The 26,545-nt window shown below is 43.3% G+C and overlaps 2 protein-coding genes across 6 annotated transcripts in view; one reads left to right on the top strand and one right to left on the bottom strand.

The window, feature by feature from the left end:
* Window positions 1-14,179, bottom strand: part of PARPBP (PARP1 binding protein) — a 91,256-nt gene extending 77,077 nt beyond the window's left edge. For 3 of the 4 annotated variants that reach the window (XM_077828439.1, XM_077828449.1, XM_077828462.1), the window contains exons 1-2: window positions 14,071-14,179; window positions 11,778-11,931 (exon numbers count right to left, since the gene is read on the bottom strand). In XM_077828439.1, coding sequence (XP_077684565.1) covers window positions 11,778-11,927 — 150 coding nt within the window. In that variant the 5' untranslated portion in view covers window positions 11,928-11,931; window positions 14,071-14,179. Of the gene's footprint in view, window positions 1-8,493; window positions 8,528-11,777; window positions 11,932-14,070 lie in introns of those variants that run through there. The other variant, XM_077828456.1, reaches the window with a different exon arrangement.
* Window positions 14,180-14,237: 58 nt separating this feature from the next.
* Window positions 14,238-26,545, top strand: part of NUP37 (nucleoporin 37) — a 31,732-nt gene continuing 19,424 nt past the window's right edge. The window contains exons 1-4 of one of the 2 annotated variants that reach the window (XM_077828419.1): window positions 14,238-14,302; window positions 18,094-18,305; window positions 20,345-20,469; window positions 24,118-24,190. In XM_077828419.1, coding sequence (XP_077684545.1) covers window positions 18,150-18,305; window positions 20,345-20,469; window positions 24,118-24,190 — 354 coding nt within the window. In that variant the 5' untranslated portion in view covers window positions 14,238-14,302; window positions 18,094-18,149. Of the gene's footprint in view, window positions 14,303-14,948; window positions 15,020-18,093; window positions 18,306-20,344; window positions 20,470-24,117; window positions 24,191-26,545 lie in introns of those variants that run through there. The other variant, XM_077828427.1, reaches the window with a different exon arrangement.

Here is a 26,545-nt window from a genome sequence, read left to right as displayed (position 1 = left end):
CGTGGACCAGAGCAAGTGGGGGGCCCCTCCACACCCCTTTATGCCTGCAGTCCCACCCCATTCTGCCTGTGGCCCCACCCCATTCTGCCCCTTCCCACCCACATTCCCAACCACCCACTCCAGCCCCCACAATCTGTTTGCTTCTTTCTGCCCACCCCCACTGCAGCCCCAAAGCTAAAGAAGCTCTGCTCCCCTGCCATGGCCCTAGGGCCACAGTGGAGAGTGAGAACTCTCCCAGTCCTGAGGCCACAGCAGGGAGCGAGAACTTCTTCAGTCCCGGGGCCACAGCAGAAGTCCCAGCTCTGGGGCTTCTCCCGCCCTGCCACGGGCTCCTGCTAGGGAGCGGGGCTTCCGCTGCCCCACGGCAGGTTCCTGTTGGGGGTGGGGTACCAATTTTTCCAGGGCCCCCCAGGCATGGGCCCCATTGGCCCACTGGATAATCCACCCCTGTTTATGAGAGTAGTCTCATTGACTTCAAACGAGAGTATTCACATGCAGAACTTTCTGCATGTGCTTAAGTGCTTGTAGTATAAGTTTGAAGCTAGGAGGCCATGTGCATCACAGAAGTAGGAATCTTCACTGACAATTTTTGGAGGAAACTCCTACCTTTAAAATATGCATTAACAGAATACTTGAAACAAAGTACCATGTGTGAGAAGGAGCATGGATGTCCAAAAAGACAGAAAAATAAAAATAGTTTGTAATGTAGTTAATACTTTACAAGTATTCATTGTGTTGTGTTTCATTAACAAGTCTTCATTGTGAAGCTGCTAGGGCTACTATACCCACATACCCAAACCACCAACAAAAGCAATAAAATGAAAAGTTAAAACCACCTGTGACAGGGTATACAAACCCTAAACGGGCAACTAGTGGTTAGGAGAGTGCTCTGGGCTCAGCTAGCCACACCCCACCAAACCTGTAGGAAATGCTTCAACTGAAGGAGTTAAAAGGCAGGGGAGCAGCTCATTTGATGGCAGACCAGGGAGGAGAGCAGCCCCGCAACTCCAGCAGTGAGCTAAGGGAAAGGCAGAATCTCTCCCCATGAGAACTGCCCATAAGGTCTCTCCATGAAGGAAGGGAGGACTTGCTACAATCCAAGAGGGAAGCACTCCCCACTCCTTCCCGTATGGGCTCCAAATTTTGTTAATTCCCCTTTACTTTTGGATTACCCCAGGAGGAGAAAGCCCTGAGGACTAATCTGGCCCAGGAGAGTGGGCCACACTGCAGGAAGAGGCAGTTACTTCCCAAGAGAGGAAAAAAAGTTTAAAAAAATAGGGATGTTTTAGTCTTGAGAAAAGATGACTGAGGGGCCTGATAAGTCTTCAAATACATTAAGGGCTGTAATAATGATGGTGATCAATTGTGCTCTATGTCCACTGAAGATGTGACAGATTAAGAGGATTACTTCTTGTCCTAAGGGAGATTCAGGTTAGATATAGCGGGTCCCCAGTATAAGTGTTGTGGGGTTGTGTTCTTGAAAAGGGCAACAGATACCGAAAGGACATATATCGGGGAACCGCTGGTACAGCAGTGGGGTAAGCACAAGGGAATGCATCGGGGGGGGATGGAGGGGGCGATAGATGCTCTGGCCGGGGCTCCCGGAAAAACAGGGGTCCTGTAAAAATGTGTGCCCCCACTCCGCCCGCCCAGTGCTCCTGCCAGGGCATGGGGGCTTGCCCCACTCCACCCACGTGGCCCTCCTGTCAGGGGTGGGGGCTTGCTCCACTCTGCCCAGGGCCCCAGCACCTGGCAGCCTGTGGGCTTGACTTTGCTCTAAATCAGGCATTTCTGATTTTCACCCAAAATCAATAGGGGTCTGATGCCTAGAACCAAACATGATGCCAAAGCTATCATGTCACATATAGAGAAACAGTGTACAGCCTCGCTTTACTTAGCCAATGATGAGGAAGTTATGCTGGGTGGAAGAACAAATTGCAATTTCCTACAGAAGGTTCAATCTCTTTCAGGCCAAAGTACTGGGGGAGTAAGTTCCAATGCAGAGAGTACTCAAGGAGAATGCTCTATCAGTAAATTCTGGGAGTAAATTATGGTCACCAGCAGCAAGTTTCTTTGTTCTCAGTTGTTTGTTCCTATTAGTAGATTCCGGCCTGGTCTATACTAGAGTTAGGTTGAAGGAAGCTGCCTTAAGTCGACCTGTTAATGCATGTATCTACACTACTGGGTCCTTTATGTCGACCTAAGTCCCCTCTGATGTCAACTTCTCTAACTCACCTCTGTGAGAGGCATAGCGCTCAGTTCAATTTTCATGGGCTGACTGCGAGGTAGTGCAGATGCAGTGTTGTGTAATTCGACTTAATTGGCCTCCAGGTTATGTCCCACAATGCTCATCTGTGACCGCTCTGGAGATCATCCTCAACTCTGCTGCACTGCAACCAGGAACACAGGAAGCAGCCCCTCCCCGGATAAAGCCCTGGGAACTTTTGATTTCCCATTTCCTGTTTGATCAGCATTGGGAGCATGCCAGCTTGAGCACAACTGATCATGGAGACTACACACCCCAAATGCGCTTCAGCTTGGTCTGCATAGGAGGTGCTGGATCTCATCGCTGTGTGGGGAGAAGAGTCTGTGCAGCCAGAGCTCTGATCCAGCAGAAGAAACACTGACATCTATGCAAAGATCACTCATGGAATGGGGGAGAAGGGCTACACGAGGGGGACACAGCAGTACCGTGTGAAAATAAAAAACTTCAAACGTATCAGAAGGCAAGGGAGGTGAACAGTCGTTCTGGTGCTGAACCCCACAAACACGCTGGTTCTACAACAAGCTGCATGCAAATCTTGAGGGTGACCCAACCAGCACCCCCACAAGCAACGTGGACACATCACAGGTGTAAGAGTCTAGGGATAACAAGGAGGAGGATATGGTGGATGAGAAAGAGGAGGAGGAGGAGAAGAATGGGAGACAGGTGAGCAGTGGATCCATTTTCCCTGAGAGCCAGGAAATATTCTTCCCCTGGAGCCCTGTGGGTCACAGGCCAACAGGATGCCCGGGAAGGCACCTCTGGTGAATATACAATTACAATGAAAGTCCAGTTAAACTTTAGTGGGCACACACATTCACAGTAAACATGCAATACCACTGAAAAACAAGCAAGATGTTGAGATTCTCTGCTTATAAGAGGCCGCTCCAATTAAGTCAAGGGTAGCCCCCAGAAAAGACTATTTATGTGGACTGGGATAGCCCAGGAATCCTACGTGGATATCTCTAGGAAACTTTCATGGAGGTACTCTGCAATCCTTTGCAGAAGGTTTCTGGACAGGGCAGTCTTATTTCTTTCACCACGGTAGGCCACTTTCCTGTGCAACTCCTGAATTAATTCTGCTGGCATCATTGCGGTATACAGCATAAGGACCGGGTCTATACCCAGACACTTGCCACATCTCCTTCCTTTCCACCTCTGTTACCCTCAGGAGACAGATATCATATAGGGTTGCCTAGGGGAAACAGGGAAAGTTCTCATTAAAAGTGCTTTTACATGGGGGGAAAAAAGGGCATGTAGAACCCCCCCCCCCTTCCAGATCACCAAATCACGTGGCCACTAATGTGTCTTTACTGTGCTCTGCATGGGTTGACAAGTAGTTTAAAGTGGCTGATAGAGGACTGAAGCCCCATGAGAGATTCTGCAATTTAGGAGTGAAATTGTTCCCCTCCACCCAATCTGTGGTGCTATGGGGAAGGACTATTGTTCAACTAGCTACCTGTACTCCCAACATGATTGATAAACTTCATTGATTGTGTGCCACCCCTGGGTCATGGGTGACTGCACTGTGAACGGTTACAGATTCTGATTATGTTATGACTTGCACCTAGTATAATATGGGTGGGGTTTTTTTTCCTTTTGTTTTTTTTAAAAAACAGCCTTGCTAGGGAAACATTTTATTCATGTGCAATGGCTCCTTTATTTTTTCCCCTGACTGACAGCTGGAAATGTGTCCTTCAGCATGTCAGCACCAGATGTTCAGTGATTAGAAGGAGGAGAAAAAACACAGGATGACACATTCACCGAGATAGTGAATGCTTCCAGGACAGCTGACAGAATTAAGAGGGTGGAAGATTTCACTGTCCGAAAAGTTAGACATGGAGAGTAGGAAAGCTTCCAGTGAGCGAGAGCATGCGGCGCAGGATGAGATGCTTCGGATTATGTAGGACCAAGCAGACATGTTGAGGCACCTGCAGGAACAGAAGCAGGAGGGTAGAGTCTCTCTGCAGACCCTGGTGGACAGGCAGACAGCAGTGCCTAGTGCAGAAATCACCCTCCCCAAAGTGTTCCATGAGACATGGGCAAAAAGTCTATTATCCCTTTCACTTAACTCAGGGATGGGAAGGTACAAGCAACTGAAGGTGCCTGGTCACAGATATTTGATGGTCTGGAATGCAGTGTTATGTTACACAGCGGAAAATATTTCTCCTGTTCCAAATGTACAACCCCTTTTCCCCCAAGGTTAGCTTTTTTTTCTGTTCTCCCTCTTCACTCATGTTTGTTAAATAAAGTAAATGGATTCGAGAAATAAATGTTCTTTATTGAGTAGAAGCAGTGGGCTTGGGCAGGTGGTTGGCTTTACAGGGACAGTAATACAAGCCAGGTGAAGGTTTGGGAAAAGCACAATGCACACAAGCAGCTCACATTACTGAGACTCATTATTGAAACAGCTTTTCAAAGCCTCGCAGATATGCAGTTCCCCTTGCTGTGCACTTATTGCCCTAATGTCTGACTACTCAAAAATGGCTGCCATGCAATCTGTCTCAACTGCCCAACCCTGTGGAAAATTTCCCCCCTCCCCCACAGATATTATAGAGCACACAACATAATATCCTATAACCATGGGTATGTTCTCCTCACTAAGGTTCAACCTTGTTAGTAGATTTCTCCAGTGCCCTTTCAAATGACCAAAGGCACATTCAACCACCATTCTGCACTTGCCAAGCCTATAGTTGAACCGTTCCTTACTGCTGTCCAGAGGGCTGGTGTATGGCTTTGTGAGCCATGGGAGGAAGGAGTAGGCTGGGTCCCCCAGGATAACTATAGGCATCTCAACGTCGTCAATGTTAGTTTTGTGGTCTTGAAAGAAAGTCCAAGATTGCAGCTTTTTGAACAGACCCGAGTTACTAAAGATACATGTGTCATGCACGTTTCCCAACCATCCTATGTTGATGAAATGCCTCGTGATCCACCAGCACTTGCAACACCATTGAAAAAGTATCCCTTTTGGTTTATGTACTCTTTGGCAAGGTGGTCTGGTGCCAAGCTGGGGATATGCATGCCATCTATCGCACCACCACAATTAGGGAATCCCCTCGTGGCAAAACCATCCCTTATGTCCTGCACATTTCCTAGACTCACTACCCTTCATAGCAGAAGTCAATTAATGGCCCTGCACACTTGGTGCCCAGCAGCTCCCATAGTTGATTTATCTACTCCAAATTGATTCCCCACTGACCTGTATCTGTCTGGGGTTGCAAGCTTCCAAATAGCGATCGCCACTCACTTCTCCACTGTCAGAGCAGCTCTTATTTTTGTGTTGCTGAACTGCAGGGCAGGGGAAAGCTCTGCACAAAGTTCCTGGAAGGTGGCCTTCTGCATTTGAAAGTTCTGCAATCACTGCTCGTCATCCCATATCTGCAAAATGATGCGGTCCCAGCGGTCAGTGCTTGTTTTGCGGGACCAGAAACGGCGCTCCGAGTGCAGCTGTTCTGTGACTGCCAACAGCAACTGTGAATTGTTTTTTCAATGGCTTGCAGATGGGCTACTTGCAGGACATCACTATGTTCCATGCAGCGGACCCTACTTCAGCTCTGGAAATACTGCAGGAGAAGGTGCGAGGTGTTTGAGATGCTCATAGCAAGAGTGCACAACTGAGTAGGCTCCATGCTTCTGGGGTTATGATGTACACGTGGCAGTTTTAAGGTGCAAAAACCACTGGGTTGTTTGCTTTTGATAGGAGGGAAGGCGCGCAGTGCATCATGGGATGCCGACGCAATGTTCCCATTCTCTCCTGCGACAGTGTTTTGGTTCCAGGAGGCATTGCACAAACTTCCCAAAATATACCACAGCAAGTCGCACTTTGGGATAGATACCCACAATGCATGGCTTTGTGCCTCGATACAGGCGCTGCTAGTGAGGATGCACTCCATCGAGACAATGAGCATGGTGTGGCCATGCACAGTTGACTTCAATCATTCTGGGGGCTCGAGGTCAAATTAGATAAAGTCAACTTAATTTTGTAGTTTAGACAAGCCCACAGTATGGTTCCTACTGGATCACCTTCTTTGAACAATATCTTACTCATTTTACACAGGCTACTAAACCTTTAAATGGCAGTCATGTATTAACATTATCAATTGCTACCAGCCAGGATTGGCTTTAAACCTCTGACCTACTAATAATAGAAGTTAATTTTTGCTTGTTTTTAACATACTGTATTGATTAGGACACTTCAGTACTACTGACATGAACGTTGTTCTGCAGATTAGTAAATAAGGCATTTTCTAATATTCCTATTTCAAATTTTCTATGTAAACCCCTTCATAAGGCTAGTCACTGTGAAACCTTTACCCAATTAAAACAGCAGTAGACAAAGTGTTTTCTCTCTTTGTTTTGAAATAAATGCCTTCAAATGTAACTAGTTAAAATAAGACTTCAGTATAACTCAGCCAAAACCTTCTCACAAGATCAAGAACTTGCAGAGATTAACAGTGTTTATATTGGTGTTGTAAAAACATTTTAAATCCAAATAAAAATGCACTTCAGATATCCATTTCCATGATCAGGTGCCCACCATGACAGTATATTCTATTATTCATAGAACTGATTGAGAGAGGCTGTGCTTTTTAAAAATGAGAAAATGTTTTGCTAGGAGCACATGCCAGCTGGCTAATATCTGAAGGAAGTTCAAAAAGTTCAGTGCCTTCATTCTGTGATAGACATCAGGAAGATTGCTTTCCTTGTTTTATGCTTGTGAAATACAAGGGTTACACATTTTAAAAGCACTTCAGTTGCACTTTTTACTAGTATATTATATCACACATACTCTCTTTGGACTTTTATTAGAGGCTGTGCTCTAGGATTAAATCTTAATTTTTCAGGTTTTAGAGGGTTTATTTTTATAAAGAGACTTCACAGGTACTGCAGGTTCTTTCTAGGGCTAATTAGTTAGCAAGGCAACTGCTATTATTGTAAAAGTTGTTTAAAGATGGAAAGAGATGCATGTTATAGCCCTGTCCCTGGCAAAGTCCTTCTAGTAGATGGTCACCATTCTGCTGTATGGGATCCAACCTTTGGATCCCCCAGAGTTTCAAGATAACCTTGTCTGAGCAGCAGCCAAGATCAGTGTTTAACTTGGGCCTCTCAGGCATACCACTGAGATGCAGATTCACTGCCCAGCACCCCTCGTTGGCAGGAAGACTGCAAAATCCCAACTTCTCTCTTCCCTCAGGCCCATTCTGAGTTTCCCAAACCAACCCAGTAGTTTATGCATTCTCTCAGTTTACCCCCACAGACACTCTGGATTATAGTTTAACTTTCTGGGGACCATGGGATATTAAAGCAAGAAATACACGTTCCTTTGAGGCTTTGCAAACACACACATTTGCAAGAGTTAGAGCTATGCAAAACAAAGCTTCTGAATACTGTCCCCATTAGACTGGTTTCACCCCTGTTGTGAGTCTCTGGGTTTGGTTCAAGTCCTTAAGGGGGGCCAGGTCCCTCCTGCCACCATTCTTTCTGTGGAGATTTCTGGTTCTGGCAATGACATAGCTCCCCTTGCTTAAAGAGCATATCATTTTTAGAAACAGCAACAATTTTTCTTTGGTCCTGTTATTCTGCTGGGATTTTCCTTCCTGCAACCCTGTATGGGATTGCTGACAAACAGTTATTAGAAGTCAAGAGATCTGCCTCTAACTCTGGGGTAGAGCTAATCAATGTTGATGACTTGTTGATGGCCATGGTTCAGTTTCCCAGACTTCGCCTGTTTTCTGCTACAAAAATGGAAGTTAAATCCACTCTGAAGGTTACAATTAAATGCTATAAAACAGAGGAATTCATATTTAGACACAGACATGTTCCCCAAACTGTCACAATGCATGATCTTTGAGCTTCATTAAAACACCGCTTTTTAGTATTTATTTGTGTTCAAAATATTTCATACCACACTAAGTTATGTACCAATAAAATACAAACATCTGTTAATTACATGTTATGGGATCACACTTTGTGTTTTGGCCCTCATGGAGATATTTAAAAGAAAAAAGAAAAAAAAAGATGAAACCCCAAACAAGACAAAGTACAGCTCGCCAAGTTCCTTAATGGGGATTGAGCTTATACAATATCTCTGAAGTGAGAGAGTATAATGCAACAGAATTTACTTCCTTAGCATGAGTGAGGGCACACCAGATCACCCACACTAATATCATTTAACTAGGCAGTAAACATAATCAAAAAGACAGGCAATAGTGGATAGACTGATCATTCACCTCAGCCAACAGACACCCTTCAGCGAGGAGACTGCTGTATCAGTGACACACGCTGGTCAGACTGACCTACAGTGGGCTAAGCTACGACGCCATCATTCAGTGTACTGTCCTGGCCACAGCAGTAGCAATGTTCTGACCTCTCCAGTGAGATCCAAATCTGGGGCTTCATTAGGAGAAGTGATGGAAAAGGAACAGAAGAAGAGGACAACAAGAAAAACCACTCAGTCTTCTCCCGGTGCATAAGGCACAAAAAGACAATTAACTGGTGCATGTGCACTGCAGCCTCCCTTTTAGCATCCCGACACGTAAGCCCCAGAGTAAGGCCTGATCTACACCACAGAGTTAGGTTGACACAAGACAGCTTACGTCGACCTAACTCTGTAAGCGTCTACACGATCATGTTGCTCCCACCGTTCTAAGTTGCCCACTACACCGACTTAATAACTCCACCTCCGCGATAGCGCTTAGGTTGATGTAGTAGGGTCAACACAGTGTCTGTGTAAACACTACATTGCTTAAATCGCCTGTTGCTGCCTTTGACAGCATGAATCCCGCTACCCCTGGGCGGCAGGGCTCCAGCTGCCAGTGCCCCCACAATGCCCCATTTAAATTGGTGCAAGCACTCCTGGTGAGGCGCACACCACCAACAGAAGAAGCATAATGTGGGCACAAAGAGACTATTTAATTACTGCAGTGGCTATAGATTGACCTAACTTAAGTCAACGTAATTTTGTAGTATAGGCATGACCCAGTATATGACCTGGGGGAAGACAGGTAGATGTTTTTCCACCTAACACTCCTGTGGGGCCCAATCCAGGAAGTATATTCAGAACTCACCAATCAGATCAAGCCCCTATAGGTGAATTCACACAAAGCATGGGGTTCGGTTGGAGGGGAGAAAGGAGGAAGAGGACTTCCCTTATAACTTTTAGGCCAGCAATTAAGTATTCAAGTAGGGGGTCTCCCGTATCCCAGGTCAAATCCCGTCCCATCCCCACGCCTGAAGTGATAGGGGTTATGAACAGTGATCAGCCACCTCTGAGGTAAAGTACCCTAACCATTGGGTTGCTACAGGATATTCTGATGTGAGACTCCCTCAGTCTTCCCTGTTGAAGTTGTTCAGTTTGGATAAATAATTTTTTAAAAAGTTATTAGAGTAGGGGGATTGGATCCTGGGTCTCCTACCTCCTAGGTGAGTACTCTAACCACCCGGCTACAGAGTCACTCATGCTTATGTGTTGTTTCTTCTTCCTCCTCCTCCCTCTCTCTCTCTCTCTCTCAGCCCCTCTTCTTGCCTTCCCCCCCCACCCCCATGATTCTTTCATTATTAATCCACAGAGGAGGGGGATGTGAACAGGGGGTCTTCCATATCCCAGGTGAGCCCCCTAACCATGGGCTAAAAGTTATGAGGGAGGTCCTCCTGCTCCTTCTTTCCTCCCCACTCCAGATTCTTGCTAATAGAGTATAGGCACTGTGACAGGTTCCTGGGGTGCCATCTGGAACTGGTGTACCACTGAGCCCTCTGCCTCACCAGCCTGGGCTCCCTCTCACACAGTGCTGCTGTGACAAGTTGCAAAGCCCTCCAAGCTTGCACTTTCAGCAGCATTCACACAGGTAGGGACACACCCAGCTGCAGTTACATGCAGACTAACTCCCAGCCTAGGACCCCAGAGTAGTACCAGCCTTCCCTTGTCAAATCTGACCACTTTATGGGTTTAATCCCAGTCCACCTCTCCCTCAGTGTGAAGAGGGCCAGGTACACTTGTGGTAACCAAGCTGAGATTTTCCCCAGACACCTTAATCAAATCAAATCACCTGGTTTGGATTAAAACATAAAAGATAATTAATTAATCTTATCAATCTTATAATTAAGATAATTAATTAATCTTCTTGCTATCCAATATAAATCACTTAAAATCTATCCTTTTTGAATACAAAAAGGATAGATTTTAAGTGATTTATATTGGATAGCAAGAAGATTACCCAGCATATAAACACACAAACTAAACTTAATCTATGTAGTATATTGGATATGAATAGCAAATCCTCACCCTAAGCGAGGATACAAGCAGGCTGCAGATTCTTAACAGGCAAGCTGTACTGGTTTACAGCTTGGAATCCCTAGATGTTCCATTCACAGGCTAAAAATCCCTTTAGCCTGGGTCCAGCATTTATGCCAGTTCAGTCTTTGTTCCTCAGGTGTTTCCAAGAGTCTCTTTGGGTGGGGAGTCATTGAAGAACCATGATGATGTCACCTCTCCTGCCTTAAATAGCCTTTTCATATGGCAGGAACCCTTTGTTTCAAAGCTTGGTTCCCATGCCAGTCAGTGGAAAAAACACTGATATCCCAAGATGGAGTCCAGCACCAGGTGACCTGATCACATGTCCCTGTAGTGTCATAGCAGCCATGAGTCAGCGACTGTTTGTAGCATCCTCAGGAAGTCTCCCCTACCCCCACCCTGGTGAGAGATAAGCTTCTTCTAAGACCTATTGTTTTTTTCCTAATGGCTCAGTAACCTGAATGGGCCTTTCACAGCCATCCACCTAGACTGAGCCTTTTGCCTAGTGGGTGTTCCCCAGGCATAAACACATTTGTAATACAAATGTATAGTCAATCCTCCTAACTTCAGATACAAAAATGATACATGCACTCAAATAGGATAATCATTCAGTAAATCATAACCTTTCCAATGACATCTCACATTACTTATCTTGCATAAAGTGAATTATGTCATAATCATATATCATCACTGTGATGAATATGTGGTGCAGTGTCACAGGCACCTAACACCAGGATTTATCCCGAGTATCTACAAAGCAGACTTCGCACACATTGCTCAGTTTGGCACCTCAGGCAATGAGCCCCTAGCATCCTGGTTTTTGTGACTCCCATTCTGAGTAGCCTCTATCTCCATTGTACATTCATTGTACAGTGGCACCAAACTCAAGCTATGGGAATCCCAGTGATTTTCTAGGCACCTGAATGTTAGGTGTGGCAACACTCAGCATCACCACAACCAAGCTCCTTTGTGAATCTACCCCCTAGTGGTCAGAAGGAACATGGAAGGAAAAAGGAGAAATTGAGAAGGTATATGAAAAATGCAAACCTCAGAAAAATTATTATAATATTGAAGTTGAGAAATTAGGTATACAAAAGTCAAAGTCCAATATTTTAAAATGTGTGTCTAAAGTTAAGGCTCCTAAATATTATTAATGCCTAAACATAGCAGCCTGGTTTTCATAAGTACTGATCACCCAACAACTTCCATTGACAGAGCACTAACCTGTTTATTGACTTCAGCCATTGATAGCTGTAAAGCCATCATCATGCAGTCTGAACTACAAACAGTAGTCCTTTCGGAGTCTGAAAATAAGCACCATTCTCTTCTAAAACACTTGAGCATATTTAAGATCTTTTGCTGAAAGGTAGCCATACTCCTGAAGTGGAGCACAGAGAGAGAGAGAATTAAGTCCATAAATATAAATGCAGTGTTAAAACCATAATTTTCTAAGTAACACTTTGGGGGCAAGGCACCCCACATTTATCAATCTCTCGCCATTCTCCTTAACCCAATGCAATTGCTATGATTTCTCCCTCTGACTTGTATCTACATAGTTCCCCCTCCCCATAAAGAAATTAAAATACACCGTTTATGCAAAAAGACTCTAAGGCAGAGGTTTTCAAACCCCTTTGAGTTAAAATTTTTGGTTGCACCCTCGTCAACCCAGACAAAAAGAGGTGAGCCGGGGTGGAGGTGGCGCACTCCCTCCCCGAACCCCATCAGGCCAGGCTGAAGCCTAAGCCGCCTGGCATCACCACTTGTCCGTGTCCCGTCTCCCTCCCCGGAATGTTCCTCTGCACCACTGGTGAGAGGTCCCCACAGTTTGAAAACCTCTGCTATGAGGGTAGGTTTCAGAGTAGCAGCATGTTAGTCTGTATTCGCAAAAAGAAAAGGAGTACTCGTGGCACCTTGGAGACTAACAAATTTATTTGAGCATAAGTTTTCGTGAGCTACAGCATGAAGTGAGCTGTAGCTCACGAAAGCTCATGCTCAAATAAATTTGTTAGTCTCTAAGGTGCCACGAGTACTCCTTTTCTTTTTGCTATAAGGGTAGCCGCTCATTGTGGCACACAAAACTGTATTTCCTCTCTTCTTCCATCCCCCAGAAGAGAAACACTTCTGGTGACAAGGCACTTGCATCATCCATCACCACCTCTAGTTCTGCCTGTACAAAATCATCATAGGAACTGCCAGACTTCAGGTCTGATCAAGTATATATAACTCAGCATCTAATGCAGCCAGCACCAGATGCTTCAGAAAGGTATAAGAACTCTACAATAAGCAGAAATGCACCCCACATTAGGTCTCATCATGATCTCAAATAACTAGCAATCAGCTTAAACCTTGAAACATGGGTTTAATGCTAACTCCATTATTCTTGTTATCCATATAAATAGCGAAACTCTTTCTGAAGCTTGCTAAATTCTTGGCCTCATTGACTTCCGGTGGCAATGTGTTCTACCGTTTAAACACGCGTTGTGTGAAACTATTTCCTTTTCTCAGTTTTGAATTTGCCACCTTTTAATTTTATTGAATGTCCCCCTTTTCTTGTATTATGGGGCAGGGAAAACAGAAGCTCCCTATACCATTCATTTTTATATGCTTTTATCATGTCCCCTCTTATTCATCTCCTAAAGCAGGAAATCCCAATCCTTTCAATCTGTCTTCATGAATATAAAAAAAAAAGGAGTACTTGTGGCACCTTAGAGACTAACCAATTTATTTGAGCATAAGCTTTCCTGAGCTACAGCTCACTTCATTGGATGCATACTGTCTAAGGTGCCACAAGTACTCCTTTTCTTTTTGCGAATACAGACTAACACGGGCTGTTACTCTGAAACCTTCATGAATATGTTTCCAGGCGCTTAATCATTCTCATCACCCTTCTCTGAACGCTCCTCTAATGTTACAATATCTTTTTTTTGAGACAGTGGGACCAGTTCTGCCCACAGTATTCCAGACAAGGCTGCACCTTCCTGTTGTCCATAAAAATTGAAACTTTTAACCCATTTTTAACTTTTAACCCACTCCTAGGCACGTGCCTACTGTGCCTAATTGGAAATCCAGCCCTGCTGAGGAGACAGGGTTAGGACGTTGCTAAAAGCGGACACAGCCCCAGGAGGGCGGGGAAGTCACCGGTGGCCCCACGCCATTTAGAGGGACGCTTGGCTCGGCATCGCCCTGTCACAGCCCGCGAGTTAGCCCCGGCCAGCCAGGCGGCTGCTAGGCCCGCACGAACCCCTCGAAGCAAGAGGCCGCGCAGAGACTCTGCCCGAGTCAGCCGCAGGGACTGGCCCTTCTGGGGGCAGCTCGAGCACAGCCCGGTCCCGCCCGAGCGCAGGGGCCACAGCCGCCTCCCCTTGCCCGAGTCCGGCGGGGGCATGGCTGCTGGCGGGCCAGGGTAGGGGGCAGCGCCGAGGACCAGGCCAGGGAAGACTCCAGCCCCAGGGACCCCCACCCCCCCAGACTGTATCCGCCACCCCCGGTCCCTCTCCCCGCGGGAGGGAAGAGCTACCTTGCGCAGTTGAGGCAGTTCGAACGGCCCAGAGCAAAGGGAGAAGCGGTCGGTTGCCTAGTTACCCACTCGCACGCGCCTCGCCGCCGGCGGTTTACATTTAAATCCCCCGCAGCTGCCCAATCAAAGAGCGAGTAGCCTCTGACCCGGAAACACAAGGCGCTGAGGCCGGAAGTGCCCACGAACTCGTACAAACTCTTCGCGGGAGAGAGGCCGGCAGGGAGGCGCAGATGTACGTAGGTGGTGGCGGTAGCGCCGGCGCCGCCGCCGTGCGCGTGAGTGCGCCGCTCGGTGCAGCCAGCGATCACTCGCTGGGGTCCAGGCCTCAGCTCCCGTCAGGGCCGCGGGACAAGGGGCCCCGTAGAACCTGCCTTGTCTGGGGTGCTCTGGGCTGCAGCCCTTGGCCTTGTGCTCTGCCGCCGCCCCTCTTCCCCCGTCCGCCGGCCGGCCGCGGCCCAATCTCCGCTCCGTGCTTCCCTCGCCCCTGTGTCGCCTCCATGCTTCGTCCCTTTCCCAGCTGCTGCACCCCGTGTGCTGCGTTGTCCCGTGTGCCCAGGGCGCTCTCAGAGAGCGAAGTAATGCCCTGCTGCCACCCCCCACCGTTCACAAGGCGTGAGTCAGGCCTCAGATCGTCAGTAGAGTTGGGATGCATCCGATGAAGTGAGCTGTAGCTCACGAAAGCTCATGCTCAAATAAATTTGTTAGTCTGTAAGGTGCCACAAGTACTCCTTTTCTTTTTGGGAGGAGGGGTGTCTTTAAATTCGCCCTGTGGGTTTTGAGTCTCTCGGATGTGTTTGGCTCGTGGTTTTCAAGGGTTTTTTCGGCAACCAGAGAAACTTCCTTTAGATGAGAATCCAAGCTTCTTTGTTTGACTCCAGGAGCTGGGACCTTTAGAAGAATACCAAATAGGGCAAGATTTGTCATAAAATCACAAGAGGTAGCAACACTGGTAAGGTTCCTCCTGCTGCTATTTCTTGCCCCACTGAGATGATGAGTTCCCACTCAACATTTGTTATCCTTATAGATGAGGAAACTAACCTAGAGGTGACCAAGGAAACTGAGCCAAAAAATATTCATAGCTATTTCTCCCAATGGGTGACTTTTTTGCTTGCAATCTTCTTTCCTTATCAGTTTGTTGGTGCTCGTAAGTTACTAGATGCTTGTTTTTGCTTACATTCAGCACTTTGATAGGCCTTCTACAAACCTTTATGGGGAAAATGGTTTCTTTTAGTATCAAATGTAGGTATGATGTCATCAATCATGCTTTTCAGTATAAGAAGAGGAATCTAAGCTGTGAGAAGCATAGGCCTCGACATTTGCCTTTTTCCAGGGCGATAACAGAGGGGAGCTCAGTAGGCCGACTGACTCAGTGTCTGTATCAATATAACAAGGTGCTTACATCCACCAGACACACACACAAATACGTTGATGCAAGGCGACTTGCATCAACCTCACTTCATAGTGTAGAACAGGCCTTACTATTCTGTTTTCTGACATTTATTTTGCATTTCTGTAGTATCTTTAATCCAAACATGCTTGCAGCACTACTAAAAGGTAGTAGTCCTCCTCTGCACAGTGAGCTAAACAAGAGTGGGGCAGGGAAGATTTTGTCCTTTACTCCTGTGAAAAGCTCTCTGAGATATCTAACATCCATGCACATGCTTTTCTTAGGGATCTGAATATGTTGGAGATGTGAGGATTCTTCCACATCATTGTTAACTGTCAAATGCCAGTGGACTGAATAAAGAAAACTGTCATGAGCTCACTCCAACCACCAGTTCCACAGCAGATTCAGTGGAGATTTTGGTTTCATCTGGTTTTAGAGCTTTATATTTAGGGAGTATTTTTATTGATTGATGACTTGTTGAAGGGTGGAGGTGGAGAAAGTGTTAAAACTTGATTCCATTCTGAAAAGTGACTCCAGAAAAAATGACTATATATTTTCAAAAGTAATTAGGGCTGTCAATTAATCGCAGTTAACTTACATGATTAACTCGAAAAAAATTAATCACAATTAATCACAGTTTTAATTGCACTGTTAATAGAATACCAATTGAAATTTATTAAATATTTTGGGTTTTTTTCTACCTTTTCATATATATTGCATTCTGTGGTTGTAATTGAAATCAAATGTGTTATTTTTGCTTACAAATATTTGTACTATAAAATGAAATAGTATTTTTCAGTTCACCTCATACAAGTACAATAGTGCAATCTCTTTGTTATAAAAGCGCAACTTACAAATGTAGATTTTTTTTTTGTTACATGACTGCACTCAAAAACAAAACAATGTAAAACTTCAGAGCCTCCAAGTCCACTCAGTCCTACTTCTTGTTCAGCCAATCACTAAGACAAACAAGTTTGTTTACATTTGCAGGAGGTAATGCTGCCCTCTTCTTATTTACAGTGTCACCAGAAAGTGAGAACAGACATTTGCATGGCACTTTTGTAGCCAGTATTGCCAGGTATTTACGTGCCAGATATGCTAAACATTGGTATACCCCTTCATGCTTCGGCCACCATTCCAGAGGACATGCTTCCATGCTGATGATGCTCATTTAAAAAAATAAGCGTTAATTAAATTTCTGACTGAACCAATTGTATGTCCCCTGCTCTTTTTCATCCGCATTCTACCATATATTTCCTGTTATAGCACTCTCGGATGATGAAGCAGTACGTGGTTCATTTAAAGAACACTTTCATTGCAGATTTGACAAAACACAAAGAAGGTACCAATGTGAGATTTCTACAGATAGATACAGCACTCAACCCGAGGTTTAAGACTCTGAAGTGCCTTCCAAAATCTGAGAGGCACGAGGTGTGGAGCTTGCTTTCAGAAGTCTTAAAAGAGCAACACTCCAATGCAGAAACTGCAGAACCTAAATGACCAAAAAAGAAAATCAACCTTCTGCGGGTGGCATCTGACTCAGATAATGAAAATGAACATGCATCAGTCCGCACTTCTTTGTATTGTTATCGAGCAGAACCCATCATCAGCATGGATGCATGTCTCCTGGAATGGTGGTTGAAGCATGAAGGGACATGTGAATATTTAGCTCATTTGGCACATAAATATCTTGTGATGCCAGCTACAACAGTGCCATGAGAACACCTGTTCTCACTTTCAGGTGACATTGTAAACATGAAGCGGGTAACATTACCTTCTGCAAATGTAAACAAACTTCTTTGTCTTGTATTAGGTGAATTGAAAAATACTATTTCTTTTGTTTTTTTACAGTATAAATACTTGTAATCAAAAATAAATATTAAGTAAGCACTGTATACTTTGCATTCTGTGTTGTAATTGAAATCAGTATATTTGAAAATGTAGAAAACATCCACAAATATTTAAATAAATTGTATTCTATTATTTTTTAACAGTGTGATTAATCACAATTAATGTTTTAAATTGCTTGATAGCCCTAAAAGTAATATTAAACAAACAAAAAATGAGCTATATGTTTAAATTGGTACTGCAGTCATTACTGGCAACACCAGAAGAAAGTAAGTCTGAGTTCCTCGTGTGTACCAGTGATTTTCACATCAAGTTTGCCCAGTTTATAAGTTTAAAAAATTAATACTGGGACCTTCAAACTACCAACCCTTCAAAGGCAGCCTGGGAACTGAAATTATAGCTGTTTATCATCATTGTCAATAATAAAGATTCTGCAGGCCAAGTGCCCTCATTTACATCTGGTCTTCACATTCTACTTTCAGTTCTAGTTATGCAACCCTATTGCCTTTGAATTTGAAGACCGTGGGGTTACAAAGGTGGCCCTACAGTTGGGAATGAACAATTCTCTCGATGTACAAGTCAGAAAAGAATTCATGTCTGGAAGTTGTCATCTTAGATAATAATTTCAAGAGTAGAACTGCATTCTAACTTTTAAAATATTGATTCTAAAGACAACCTCATCTGTTTTGTTGTTGTATCTGCTGATAAACTAATGTATTTTGATATACTGCTGTGGCAGCAAGTTCTTTAAAATATATATATATATATATATTTATTTTGATATATAGCTCCATGTTCTACAGAAGAAGTTACCTCTGTGCTAACTTGATTTTTACCATTGAAGATGAAGCAAGACTCTTCTCGAAACGCTACCTACACTGTGGATTGTGAGGATTATGTGCATGTGGTGGAATTCAATCCATTTGATAGTGGAGATGTAGGTTCCCTAATTGCATATGGTGGCAATAATTATGTAGTTATTGGGACTTGCAGATTTCAGGTTAGTATATGTTTTTATCAAAGATTTTTTTAATTCCCGGTATTTAATAAAGTGCCGGTATTTAAAAGGCACTGATAAAATGGTACGTTGGAACAAAAACACTTTTACTCTATTTATAATGGGTGTAATATTTTTTCCCCAAATAGCTCTGCTTCACACAGAAACACATTGTAACTGAAATTATAGAGAGTTCTCTGTGAGGTTTTCATTCTGCTACTACAAAGTTTCATAATGTCATAGTTCACAGTGAATAAGATTTACACTGAAGCAATTATTCTTTCCTTGGAAAGTAATCTCTGTTGCAGCATCTCTTCGAAGATATTAATTACTACCTGGAAAGTTAAACAATTCTAAGTTCACACTATTCTTTGCGTAATTGGGTATCTGCTGTGTTTTATCACGCTTTATTCAACTTTTTCTTTAACAGCAATCTGAGCCCTGATCTTTATTTTGGGTACCTATTATTAATGTTTTATGGCCATGTTAAGTTTCTGGTTAGCTCCCAAAATGTCAGAGATGAATTAAATTATTTTTGATTCTAAATAAGTTATATTAAAATGCTGCAATATTTCAGAAAATAATATTTTGAAGGAAAGAATGAGCTGGTGTCCTGTGTGGTACAAATATTTTGCTTTGATGATTTTTCTCTTGTTACATATATCTGGCTTTTTAAGAAATAGTTAAGAAAGGCCTAAAATTAGGACCTAACTTTGTGATAAGTGGTATATAGTTCTTATGGTGTCTTTTTTTCATGACAACTGACTCAGTGATAAAAATTATGTCATAAAATAGTGATCACTTTTAAAAGGGTCTCAGATAAGAGGGAAAAATGTTGAAGTATTTCTACCAAACGTGGCAAAACTCCACAAAATATATCAAATGAATGGAACTCACATGTTTAAAATTCTTATACCGCTTTATCTGCATTGACATACAGAATTTTACAAGTAGAAACAGTTTTATTTCACTATCCTCACTCTGAACATTTCTGCATAGTTGCTGTTGGCAAATAGCTGGATAAAACTTTAAGATACTGTTCTGTGAGCCCATAAGTATATAAATAATCAACTAATACAAATTGTTTTATAAAGGGGCATACAGTATCTTAGTGTTAGGTTTCTTTTTAGTTTATGTGTTTGAAAACCTATGGGAGAGCTTTTTATCCTTGACTCAAATTTCTAAAATCTTTGCACTTGGCTGTGTGTGGTAGAACATTGGAAATGTTGTTAGACCTTCTAATGCATAAGCAATAACAACAATATATTCATAGGATTTTTTTCTTTTTCTACTAGTAGCTGAAACAGTACAGCAGTACATTTCTAACAGTTTCTGTGGTTACCTTAGATACACTTTACTACGCAGTTCAGGATTTACCTTTGTTTTATCTGCTGTGTGATAGCAGTTCTCCACACATTTAACAACACTCAGTAATTAACTTAGAAACGAGTTAGCTTGGAAAACCTACTACATACTATTGACTTTATGGTGCTTTGACTTCTTTCTTAGCTCTTGTCAAAGGTCCTAAATGGACAACACTTGAAAATAATATCCTATATGTACTCAAAGATCAGATGCAGTGCAAACTTTTCCATATCCTTCAGATAATGTGCCTGAAGTCTGTGAAGTTACTATCTCTGAAAGTTACAGTCTCAATCTTTTTGCCCATTCAGAGTTTTTATCTTTCTGCTGAAACTGCTAACAAAGTTGTGAATTGCGGTGTTGGCTTTGTGATATGCTTACTTGTTCACTAGAAACTGGAGTGAGGCCAGCCACTCACTTATTTATCACAAGTTACTGAATATTATTATTGTTGTTTATGTTGTAAAATCACTCGAAGTGTGATTTGTCATTGTACAAGCATATCGAAAGACATGGTCCTTCCCATGAGGAGCTTACATTATTGAAAAGCAATCAAATAGTAGTTTTTGGTCACCACAAGACTTAATTCACACTAATCTAGAACAGAGGGGCTTGTTTGGAGGATCAATAATAGCATACCATTTTCTCTCTTAGTTTATTACAATGTTTTATATATTTAGGAGGAGGATACAGAAGTGGAAGGAATACAGTATGAGACACTAAGAACGTTTCATCATGGGATCAGAGTCGATGCCATAGCATGGAGTCCAGAAACCAGACTGGATGCTTTACCTCCCCAGATAAGGTATTTTAAAAACAATTAAGTATAAGAGCAACTTTTCTTTTGTCTGTCCACCTTTTATTCCTTAATGCAAAAGTAAAGTTAGACTCTTTGAGTGAAATCCTAGCCCCACTGGAGTCGATAGCAAAACTCCCATTGACTGCAGTGGGGTCAGAATTTCACCCTTTGGCTTTAGTTAAGTTTTATTTTTTTCAAAAAACCATTCAGTTTTGAATTAGTCAAAATAATTAATATGAAAGTGGGTGTAAATAAAATGTAATTAACCTTCTCTGTAATCTGTCGAGAAAGAACACTGCTAGGGCTCTTTGTAATGCCCTATTCTATAATAATCAAGTCTGCATTAGGACTGGATGAAATTCTCTTTCTGGTACAAGCCAATGTCAGGCAAGATTCAGATGTTATTTGTGAAACTACAGAACTGTAGGACTACAGTAAAAGAGTATTAAACCTGGTTTTATGCTTTTATTAAGGGCATGGCTACACTTGCAGATGTAGAGTGCTGTGAGTTAAACCAGCCCTCCGAGAGTGCAGTAGGGAAAGCACTGCAGTGTGTTCACACTGTCAGTTGCAAGCGCACTGGCATGGCCACATTTGCAGGAGCAGTGCATTATGGGCAGCTATCCCACAGAGCACCTCTTTCCATTCTGGCGCTGTGACTTGTGGGAAAGGGGCGGGGGGATGCAGGGCATTCTGGGTCCTGTCCCAACACCCCGTGATGCATCGCTTCGCATCCCAGCTATCCCTGTTCTTCCGTCCACATTTGATGCAATCTTTCAACGTTTTTTGTACTGCGCGCTCTGTCTTCCCTTTCAGTCTGCGGGAATGGAGCCTGAAGTGCTGAGGAATATGCTGATGAGTCTCACCAGCACGTCACGTTTGGCAGTCAAGTTACTCCGTAAGGTACAAATTGACAGTGAGGAGTCAGACGATGATGTTAACTCGTGTAACGCATATGACACAAGATTGCTTATGGCGTTCACGGACATGCTCACCATGGAACGCTGCTTTTGGGCTCAGGAAACAAGCATTGAGTGGTGGGATCACATTGTCATGCAAGTCTGGGATGACGAGCAGTGGCTGCAGAACTTCTGGATGAGAAAAGCCACTTTCATGGGACTGTGTGCTGAGCTTGCCCCCATCCTAAGGCGTAAGGACTCAAGATTGAGAGCTGCCCTGCCGGTGGAGAAGCAGATGGCTATTGCAATCTGGAAGCTGGCTACTCCAGACAGCTACCAATCGGTCGCTAACCAGTTTGGAGTGGGAAAGTCGACCGTTGGAACTGTGTTGATGCAAGTTTGCAGGGCCATTAATTGCATCCTGCTCAGAAGAACTGTGACTCTGAGTAATGTGCATGACATTGTGACTGGCTTTGCACAAATGGGCTTCCCTAACAGCGGAGGGGCGATAGGTGGGACGCAAAGTCCAATTCTGGCACCAGCCCACCTAACCTCCAAGTACATTAATCGGAAGGGGTATTTCTCTGTGGTTCTCCAGGCGCTTGTGAATCACCGTGGGCATTTCATGGACATTAATGCAGGCTGGCCCAGAAAGGTGCATGACGCACGCATCTTTCGGAACACAGGCTGTAAGCTGGGATTTTCTTCCCAGACCAGAAGATCACCGTAGGGGAAGTCGAAATGCCCATTGTGATCCTTGGAGAACTCGCTTACCCTTTAATGCCGTGACTCATGAAACCCTACACAGGGAGCATTGACAGCAGCAAGAAGTGGTTCAACAACAGGCCGAGTCAGTGCAGAATGACTGTGGAGTGTGCTTTTGGCTAATTAAAGGGCCACTGGCGCTGTCTATATGGGAAGCTGGACCTGGCCGATGACAACATCCCCGCGGTTATATCCACATGCTATACCTTCGATAACATTTGTGAAGGGAAAGGTGAAAGATTCACTCATGCATAGAACTCGGAGGTTCAACACCTGGAGGCTGAATCTGAACAGCCAGAGAGCAGGGCTATTAGAGGGGCCCAGCACGGGGCTGCAAGGATTAGGGATGCCTTGAGGGAGCAATTTAAGGCTGAAAGCCACCAGTAATGTTTGGTGCCCTGCACGGGAGTGAAGAGCAGTGATTCCAATGTTAGTAGGAATCTCTGTTTACTACGCTGACTTGCAGTGCCTGTTGCTTTCCTGGGTTAAGATATCTTTTACTTAATGCAATAATAAAGAATGTTTTCAAAGCCAAAAAATCCATTCATTTAAAAGAAAATTCATTTATTGAAAAGAAACACAACTGCTTGGAAAACAGGGCAAGGGGGTGGGGTGGGGAACGGTTCAATCACAGATTTGTGTATGTCCTGTTCTCATACTCTGCCTTCGTGTCTGGAGTGTTGTGCAATGAGTGCTGCACTTCAGGCTGGCTAAAATGCATGGTGATGGGGGCTGAGTGCAGTGGGTACAGGTTGTAGTTTGTAAGGCTGGTTGGTGAAGCTACAGGTGTTGGAGGCAGCTGGTGGTGATAAGAACCCAGATGTGGGGGAAAGTGGGTTGGAGGTGATACGAGGGCACAAGGGAAACAGTTTTGGGACAAGGGCTGCAGGGGAGGGGCAGGCGCGCTAGTGCTCTTCCTGCGTGGCTACAAGCGCCTGTATCGAGTCCCCTTGGCGCTCCATAATGCTTAGCAGCTGCTCCGTGCTTTGGTGCTGGCGTTCCGCATTCTGCTGGCAGACCCTCCTTTAACTCTCCCACCACTCCTGTGCTTTTTGACTTTCATTAAGGGACTGCTGCATTACTTCATGCAGCATGTCCTCTTTGCTTCTACGTGGCCTCTTCCTAATTCTTTCGGAGTCTTTCATACTTCTGGAGGCTGATCAGAGTGCATTAACAGACCAGGGCATCCACACTGGCACCGTGGCGCTCCAGCTGGGGCGCAGCAAGTGTTCTGCCTTTCATCGAGGTGGATTACCAGGAGTGCCCCAGCCGCGGAGTCCGGGCGCTCTACATGCCTTGCCAGTGTGGACGCATCGTGAGTTAGGGCGCCCAGGGCTGCTTTAATGAGCTCTAACTCGCAAGTGTAGCCATGCCCTAAGTCTGAACAAACTGCCGACACTTAAATAGTAGTACCTGTTTAACAATTAGAAGTACTTTTAATGTTCAAGCGGTGTTTCAAACATAGTATACAAATGCCAAATCTGATGATTGTTAAAAATAAAATGTTTAGTGTTAATACCATTCTTGTGTTTTAAACCACTGCTAAAGCATGCTAGAAACTGCTTTATGAACTTACATTAGTATCTCTTTCAATTGCTATTATAAATGTTTTAACTGCTCTAGTCATTTGATCACCACTGGTAACGATAGGTGCAAATGCTAATTATAATTGACTTATTATTTCAAAGATTTCACAGTTGATTCAATATGTGACTTATTTGGTTGGGCAAAATGGATAGTTTTCTTTCAGTATAAAGTATCCATTGCCACCTGACATGCAGCTACAATACACTGCATTCCACTGAATACTGTAAAGACTGTTATTTCCAAAAGGGAATTATAATATTTAGAAGAATTTCCATTTTCAGAAGCATAATCTGAATTTTCTTCTGAAAAATGAAGTGAATCTTTAACTTAAATTGGGATGGAAATTTTGCAAGTGAGAAATGATTGAAAGGCTTCTCCTCCCCCCGCTCCCTGATTATTCTAGATTTTGTACTGCAGCTGCTGATAGGAAGTTAAGGCTATTCACTTCAGATCTCCAGGATAAGAATGAATATAAGGTAAGATGCACATTATTAGAATTTATTTTTCTATCTTTTTAGCCTCTAGCAGAATTTAGTCTGTTTTATCCCCTAACCTGCATGTTGTATTACAAGATAACTGTAATTGTACTGTAAAAGAAATATCTGCTATTATGATCTGCAACATTGAATGTATCCTAATACCTGGAAGCATTTAATCAACACGTTAAAGAGGGAAAGGTCTGCATGCAACAGGTAATTGCAATTTATTCCTGTTTTGTACTTCTTAATAGAAAAGAAAAATGACTGCATAACTGAATTTAACAGAACTCTAGAAAAGCAAGTAGGTAATTATTTATGCTTGGACTAAAATGAGGCAAGGACAGATTGTCAACATGTGAGCTTGAAGTGGGGAAGTGAAAAGATTCTATTACATACTGAAAGCTGGGGGCAAAAGTTCATACTAATGTTTTTAATATCTAGGCTTTCTTTAGGAATGTTCTATAAAGGAAAGAGTTAGCGAGTGAGTGTAAATTAGAGATACAGCAAAAATGTTTATTTAAGTATTGTTGGGAATCATTATTAATTTCTGTTTTAATTGCAACTTTTAAGATTTTCCTCCTATAATCATAATAATTAAAAGCATTAATACTGAAATCAGTGCAGTCACTTATACCATAATTGTAGTCAATTCTGAGAAATACATTCTTAAACCAGCAATTGCTTTTTTGTGAAGCCATATGAAAACAAACACATATTTCAAAGAATGTTTATAAATGCATTAGTCTTTTATTCCATTTATTTAAGGCAGAGGTTCTCAAACTGGAGGGTGTGGAATGTATTCCCAGGGTTGTGGGGATGTGAGAAGCCACTCTGCCTTCAGAGCTGGAGAGCAGTGGTTGCTGGCCTGGCACTCAGCTCTGAAGTCAGCATCACCACCAGCAGCAGCGCAGAAGTAAGTGTGGCATGGTGTGGTATTGCCATAGTTACTTCTGCACTGCTGCTGGCAGCGGTGCTGTCTTAAGAGCGGGGCACCTGGCCAGCAGCTGCTGCTCTCTGGCCACCCAGCTCTGAAGGCAGTACCGCCGCTTGCAGCAGTGGAGAACTCATATTTGCTTTAGAAAGTTGTCTTGTCTTGTGAAAATTTTATCTACAGTCATTTTTTTGTAATGCCGAAGTGACTTAGGCTCCAAAGTCCCTTTTCAAAAGTGACTTAAGCAGTTTGGGCTTCTGAAAATTCTAGCTTACATCTTGGTGCGTAACAGCATTCTAGTTCCTACACTTATTGTGTAATTGACTGTACTGATTAGCGTATGCAAATGTTCAATTGAAATTCAAGAAAAATTTGCTAGGAAAATCGACACTGCTGAGATCCACGTTTATTTTTTTCTCATCAGCATTTTCATTTGTGGTGTATTAACCTGTCAGTTTTATATTTTTTTTTAAATATATTATGCATTTTTGCTTTATTGTATTGTACCTTAATCAGGTTTCAGCTCATCTTCCTTATATATGATAATTGATTTCTTCTGTGCGTTTAAACGGACAATGGAAAAAAGCCATAATTCAATCAGCAAAGAACCAAAATGACTGTGTGTGTTTGGAATGTAAACACATGTGCACATGAAGTTGTACGCACCATCCAGCGGTGCTGTAGCATGTGTATACACTCTTGTCCCTAGAGCCAGCACTTTCAGAGGAGGAGAGGCTGCAGGTATCATTGTCTTTATGCTTGTGCCACTCGTGATCCACTCCTGTAAGCAAAGAATAATACGGAATATTGTGTCCAAGTTGCTGACAATGCCATCCAAGGGAATCTTATCTGTTTGCTCTGAAAAAATTTTTTAAAAGGCGAGAGCTTCTGTAATACACAACACAGTCCTAAAACATGTTATAGATGCTCAGAACTCAGACCAGCCTCATGTTAGGCTGATTTTTTTTTTTTTTTTTTTAAACTTGATACCCCAGTTTCCTAATGTCACTTGACTGAAAACTACCTGTTGCAGATACCTGGGTGTCAAAATTTACAGTGGATGTATGGAGGACTTTGATTCAACATAGCACACATTTTACACAACAAGGGACTTTGTAGAGATATACAAAACATGCAAAAGCAGTTAAAGAATGTGATTAGTCTGACTGTAACCACTAAGCCATTTTTGTTTTTTAATAGTAAACCTTATTTGCATTTGGCACTTTCAGAAGGATTTCACAGACTATAGTCTGACATTACTGTCTTAGAGGAAAACCTGGTTTGATCTAATTATCAGCAAAGAACTGAAAGCAGGCACTTGTTAAATTTTCAAACAAGCACCTTTGGTCTTTCTCCCATGCTGCCCCACACACTTGGTAGGAGCTCCCTGTAAACATCTGCTAAGTGACTTCATTATCCTT

Source organism: Eretmochelys imbricata, chromosome 1 (assembly GCF_965152235.1).
Source record: "Eretmochelys imbricata isolate rEreImb1 chromosome 1, rEreImb1.hap1, whole genome shotgun sequence".
Lineage (NCBI taxonomy): Eukaryota > Metazoa > Chordata > Testudines > Cheloniidae > Eretmochelys > Eretmochelys imbricata.
This window is presented reverse-complemented; position numbering and strand designations above follow the sequence as displayed.